This window comes from Gavialis gangeticus, unplaced genomic scaffold (genome assembly GCF_001723915.1).
Source record: "Gavialis gangeticus isolate Ggan-Ray unplaced genomic scaffold, GavGan_comp1, whole genome shotgun sequence".
NCBI lineage: Eukaryota > Metazoa > Chordata > Crocodylia > Gavialidae > Gavialis > Gavialis gangeticus.
In genome coordinates, this window is record NW_017729002.1 from 5615471 (window position 1) to 5622321 (window position 6851).

At 40.3% G+C, this 6851-nt stretch overlaps 1 protein-coding gene across 2 annotated transcripts in view; it reads right to left on the reverse strand.

The window, feature by feature from the left end:
- ATF7IP2 (activating transcription factor 7 interacting protein 2) overlaps positions 1–6851 on the reverse strand; it is a 97155-nt gene that overhangs the window by 42652 nt on the left and 47652 nt on the right. For both annotated transcript variants that reach the window (XM_019507471.1, XM_019507472.1), the window contains exons 7-8: positions 5049–5119; positions 3064–3128 (exon numbers count right to left, since the gene is read on the reverse strand). In XM_019507471.1, coding sequence (XP_019363016.1) covers positions 3064–3128; positions 5049–5119 — 136 coding nt within the window. The remainder of the gene's footprint in view (positions 1–3063; positions 3129–5048; positions 5120–6851) is intronic.

Below are 6851 nucleotides of genomic sequence, written 5' to 3' on the forward strand. Positions count from 1 at the left end.
AAGGGACATGTTACCAGCGTGGGGCTCCCAAGACAAAGGCAGCAGGGCAGAGAGCCCCAAGCCTACAGCAGGTAGCCCGCATCTGCCCCTCATACAAATCTGGGGGGCACATACCCTCCCCATGCCTCCCCTGCAGGGGGGTGCACAGTGGTGGAGAGCTGCCCCCTTACCCCAAGCTCCCTGGACGAGCTGTCTATGGCTCCATCCTGCTCTGAGTCCTGTTCACCACCCTGGCTGGGCCCATTCACCACCAAGCCCCTGCACCATTCTCTCCCTAACCCTGGAGGCCTCTATCTGCCCCCTGCTCCCCATGCCCCTTCCTTTCCACAGACCTACCTTCAGGGAATTGCTCTCCAAGCTGCCTGGCTGCATTCCTGGCCACATGCATAAATGCAGCTGTGCACATGCACGCAGTGTCTGGGGGCCTCTGCCAGAAGGCTTAATTAATTCATAGATGTTTGGGTCGGAAGGGACCTCAGTAGATTATCAAGTCCAACCCCCGCCCTGGGCAGGAAAGAGGACTGGGGTTAGAAGTCCCAGCTAGGTGCATGTCTAGCTTCCTCTTAAAGACCCCAAGGTAGGGGAGAGCATCACCTCCCTTGAAAGCCCATTCCAGATTCTGGCAACCCTCACTGTAAAGAAGAGCATCTCATATTCCCCCCGCCGATGAATTTGTAGGTGGCTACAACATCACCTCTCAGCCTTCTCTTGAAGAGGCTAAAGAGATCCAGGTCCCTCAATTATATTTAACAGTGAACATTATCAGCTACACTGGCCAAGAAAAGCCAATAGATGATAACGTAAATTTCCCTTTTATCTGTGCCAATCTTATTCTTACTGATAGTCTCAAGCTTACATACATGTATAAATGTATCTGGGAATTTCCCTAAAAGATGGGAAGAGAAAAGAGCCTTGCTTTTTCACATCTTACAGTGTCCTCTAAGAGGTTCATAAGGATGCTAATATATCTTTGATGCGACTGCTAGCAAATGTTTATTCTCTGCCCTATAGTGAAAGGAACTGTAATTCTTACAGCTCTGAGGGTTTGCTATAGATGAGATCTTTTCTTTTGACTTTCTAGAAGGTAGTCAGGACTGATGGCCCCTTACTATACAGTTTAGGAAGTTCACACCAGAAGGGCACGGGGTCTCTTCTGCTCATTCAGTGCACAGGAGCTGAAGTGGGACAACTGAGGGCAGAAAAATGTAAGGAAGAAAATATATGAGGCATGTTTCTTCATCTACCAGAAAACTCCACAAGTTCTGCAGAAAGGGAGACAGGCTATGGATGATCAGTAGCTTTGCATTAATACACAGTACCTACCATTTTGGAAGCTGTATGCTAAAAGTAGAAGTAGACTGGGGTGGAGAAAAAGGAAGGGAAACAACCTGTATGGGATATTTCAGAGCTCCCAAGTGCAGATATGTACTACTTTCAAAAAGGGCAAACCATAATCCACAGAGATTTAGGAGGATATGCACTCTCCTGGGATTATGCAATTAGGGTAGTGAGAAGAGCCTGTTAAGGTTGTAAAAGAAGCCAGAAAAGTTTGTATGCAATCTCTCACCCTATGCAGTACTGGGGGAAGAGGGAAGGTGGTGGCATGGTTCCAGTCCATACTTCTCTGGTCTAGTACACGTGAAGACAGACAGCTTAGTTTTGTACCCTTTAAGAAGTTCATGAGAAGAAAACTATACAGATTGTCACCTTCTCCCAAAATCCCTGTTTTCTTACTCGTTGTCATCTTCAATTTTTATTAAGAATCCAGAATCATCAGGAATTTATCCCTGACTCCATCCCTGCGAGTTTAAGAAAGTTTTAAGACAGCTGTTGACTCTTCTCATTTGTGCCATGACCTCTACCAACTCTATAGAGCTTTAGGACTCAAACTTCTTGCATCAAAAATGGATCATCAGTCTAAAAAACTTAAAATCTTGCTGTTACTTCTCATCAAGGCCTATACAAGATTAAAAGACTAACAAGATGACACTCCAAAGACAGGTAATGAACGGTAAGCTCCAATAAACCTCTCTTCTATAATGGGTTAGCAAAATGGGCTGACGTTTTGACCGCTGTATGGGAAGGGTGACTAGTTTCCCAAACCTGTATACACTACTACACAGGGAAAGGAGGAGTTTTACTTTCCTGATCTTTTTTCCTAAACCCTCCTACAGTACATATATCCTAAAACCAGCAAGAGCAAAATATATTTTCTATGAGCTTCAGAAGAGCAAAGGAAGGTCTCCCCGGTTAGATGAAAAGTTCTTGGGAGGGTATGACAGATGGCAAGGATAATCTCTGAAATGTTCCAAAACTTTTGACAAATGGAATATAACCTGCTACCATTTAATTTACAGAAAGAAATATAAACTGCTTAAGGAGGGCAACTGGCACAGGACTTAAGAGAAACTTGAGACTACAATTTATTTTGTTTCTTGAGGACAGACAAAAGAGGAATGAAAGGGTTTTTTTGGGTGTGGGGAAAGAGTTTTGCTTATATTTTAGATTTGATGATGCTTACTTTCTAGTCTGCTCTTCCTGATCTTGCACAAGGATTTCAAAGCAATTTATGGGAGCTCCTAGTTGAAGGGTGGGGTGCTGAATCTTTTTAAAGTTATCTTTAATGCAAAATGTAAATCATTGAAACTATTTACAAAACCCAAACTATAGGAAGGGACTTTTGTCACTGTTAAGCTATCTCACTGCCTCAGCTTCTCTCTCTCATAATCTTATTGTTTTACAAGTTCTCTGGGCATCAGAATCTTCCAGGGTAAGACATAACCTACGTTCCCAATACAAAAAACAAACAGAAATAAAAAGACAACTTTATGAATTTACATATTAGAGAAACAGCAGAAGGCAGAATTCACCTTGTGTCTGTTGAAAGAGAGGTAATATATGTGATGGCCTATATATCTAAAGTCTCTGTCCCAACAAGATGCCAAAGACGAACTGGACTACGCTGTATCCACAAAAAGGCTAAATGACTTGAAAATTACAACAATCACTGCAAGCAAATAAAGATTTAGTTGCTGAACATAAAAAAAGTTCTTATCAACCTACCTTACTGCTGAGCTGAGTTTTAGCTGATATTGCTGCTTGCGTAGAAGTTTCTTTTTTCTGAGTATCTGTGAAAGATTTTTTTTTTTTTTTTTTTTTACAGAAGATTTTTGAAAAAGCTTTCATTTAATATGCCTAATTGTCACTTGTGCCTTCAAGTCTATTTTGCAGTTGTTGGTATTCTAACATACAGGATAGCAGGGTATTTTTGTAACCTATGTCTACATGCCTTAGGAAGATGACAGACACACTGAAAACACTACCCTCCCTATTTCAAAATAAATCTCTCACAAATCAAGTCAGACTCTAAAAACACCATTAGACCAAGTGAAATGCTAGTATTCTTTAAAAATTCCTTGTGTTCCAATCTCCTCAGCACTTCAAAAATGCCATTGGATGACTATGCAACATCTCAATTAACTCATTTTAAAGTTTAAATCATGAATCAAATGATTCAAAGTGGCTTCACTACAAAAGACATCAACTATCTTTCACAATGGAATACAGGGCTATTGTTAAGGTTGTCAATCAATTAATGAAATAATGGCTACAATGGCTAATGAATTAATGACTACAAGCTCAGCTGGTTCCATCAAAGACAGCCACACTATTAAAAAGTCTGCTTACAGGTGCATACAAATGTTTTGTGGTCCATATGTGGTCCACACCTTGCACTTTGGGAACCCTGCTCTAATATGTAATATGCAACCCTGAATAATTCTTCAGTTATTCTCTTTTAGGCCCCTGCCACACATTACTTATATTATACAATTACATGATTAACTGTACAATAAATTTAGACTGGCCACATGGACATTTTTATTGTGATAATTAATTTGCACATCCAGCTATGAAAATGGCCAATCAGGTACAAAGGCAGTGCTTGAAAATGTGCCACAGTTTCATAAATAGTTTCTATACAGCTTTAAATTTGAATGTGTAGTAGGGACTTTAGTGAGAAAATTTAAATTAACAAGCAAACTTCTATATGTGCGCTTGGGGCATGACCCAGATTACAGGCAATGAGTCAGTTTTGAATTTGGTATTCAAGCAGTTAAAATGCAAATAATGGAATAAAATTAATGTAATCAAGCCAAAACTGATTTAATGATCCACATCTAATGAAATATATTTTTTTTAACAGACAATTTTTGAAAAAGTTAATTGAATACTTCTTTTTTAGTATATATGATTTTAAAAAGTATAGTACTGTGGATGAGTAAGGAATGCAATTCCTACTCTGTTTGCAGATATTTCCTTTTTAAGTTTTTTTAAATTTTTTTTATAGATGTGGATCATTAAATTAATCAGAACATCAATTCTTCTAAAACTTTGTCTTAAGACTTGAAAATAAGAAATTATGGGAAAGGAAAATGATCTATAAAAAAAACTTAAAAATGAAATATCTGCAGAGTAGGAATTACATTCCTTACTCATCCACTGTGCTATACTTTTTAAAATCCTATATACTGAAAAAGCTATTCAGAATTCTTTTTTGTTAGTGCATAATTTATAGGGACACAGTCAGATTGGTAATGCCCAAATTGAACCAATTCAGTTTCTTTTATCACATTGAAATGCCTATGCAATAATCTGCATTTGACACAAATGTTTCAGCACTTCTTCCCCCAGTCCTCCCCTTAGTTTCATGAAATAGCGATCCTGTAACAAACAACTTCAATTGGACAGGGTATAAGAGGGGTTTTTTAAAGTTCTGTGATTATACAGTTATAAAAATGTTTATAATATGCAAAATACATTGACAGTGTCCTTTTAACATCTATGTAAAATGGACACGTCACTGTATTAATTTTTTTGTAAACTGACTCACTCACCCAAAAGCATGTCAGCATCCTTTGGCTATGCTTTTGTTTCATTAAAAAAAAAACAACAACACAAAAACGTTAGTTGCAGGAAAGTATATTACTTTGTTTTAAAGCTTCTCCTCAAATTTGTTAGAACATATGCATGCTGTTAAACTTTAATACCTGAATTGCTTGTAGTTGTTATAGCCGTTGAATTTTTGCTTTCCACAGAAATTAGTATGACTTCATCAGAGCTGATAAACAAAACAAAAGATTAATTCACCGAAATAATATTATAACTGACGATGCATAAAAATGGTTCCCCTCTTCTAACAGAAAACATTGAGAACTAGCTACAAAATACATAAGAGTCACAAAACTCAGATGTTTGACTCAGTAAGAAAATCAACTGCATTTTACTGAACAAAAAAAAAGGTAAAATGCATTTTTGGTAACACTATAAAACTCAAAAATCATAGTCCATCAATCAAATAAAACGCTGTCTAAATACCATTACTCAATATTTGATTTGGAATAGATTTTGTTTTAAATCCCTTCAGTCTTATACTATAATTTACAGATTATGCATTATTATAGCTCTACCATTTAACAGCAGAAAATGACAGAATCATAGAAAATTAGGGCTGGAAGGCACCTCAGGAGGTCATCTAGTCCAACCCCCTACTCAAAGCAGGACCAGTCCCAACTAGATCATCCCAGCCAAGGCCTTGCTTAGCCTGATTTTAAAAAACTCTAAGGATGGAGATGCCACAACCTCTCTGGGAAATCTGTTCCAGTGCTTTAATATTCTTCTAGTGAGAAGGTTTTTCCTAATATCTAACCTAAACTTCCTTTACTGAAACTAGAGACCACTGCTCCTTACTCTGTCATTTGCCACCACTGGGAATAGTCCAGCCCAGTGGCAACGCATATGTGCACCCCCTGACAGCCAGCGTGCCCAGCTTGGGCATCAAGCAGGCGGAAGCACTGGTGCCCCCTCCTGTGAGAGTGCCGGCCAAGGAGTGGGAGCACCAGGAGAAGTGCTGCTGGCACTTCCAGGCGCACCCCTGGCACTTCTGGGTCAGCACAACCAGCTGCGGGGGACCTTTCTCCCGGTCGCTGACTAGCCGCTGGGGTGGAGGGCAAGTGCCCCCCCGCCACCCTGATTCAGGAAGCACCAGTTGCCCATGGTATAGCCCCTTCCTCTTTACAATCACCCTTCAGGTAGTTGAAAGCTTTTAATAAATCTTCCCCAGGCTAAATAAGCCCAGTTTCCTCAGCCTCTCCTTATAAGCCACGTTCCCTAGCCCCCTCACCAGTTTCACTGCCCTCCGCTAGACTCTCTCCACATCCTTTCTGTAGTGAGGGGCCTAAAACTGGAGACAATGCTTAAGATGTGGCCTCACTAGTGCTGAATAGAGGGGAAGAATCAGTCCCCTCAGTCTACTGGCAATGCTCCTACTAAGGCAGCCTAGTATGCTATTAGCCTTCATGGCTACAAGGGCACACTCCTATTCAGTTTATTGTAACCCCAAGGTCCTTTCTGCAGAGCTGCTGCTTAACCAGTTGGTCCCCAGCCTGTACTGACGCATGGGACTGTTCTGTCCTAAGTGCAAAACTTTGCACCTGTCCATGTTGAATCTCATTAGATTACTTTTGGTCCAATCCTCCAATTGGCTGAGATTCCTCTGAATCCTGGCCCTGCCCTCCAGCCTATCTATTACTCTCCCCAACTTTTTATCATCTGCAAACTTGCTGAGGGTGCACTCCAACAGTCAGATCATCGATGGGGATACCAAACAAAATTGGCCCCAGGACTGACCCCTACCACACTCCATTTGATACTGGCTGCCAACTAGACATTGAGCCATTGATTACTACCCTTTGATCCCAACCATCCGGTCAGTTTTCTATCCAACTTATAGACCATTCATCCAACCTGTACTTCCTTAGCTCGCTTGTAAGTATGTTATGGAAGACCGTATC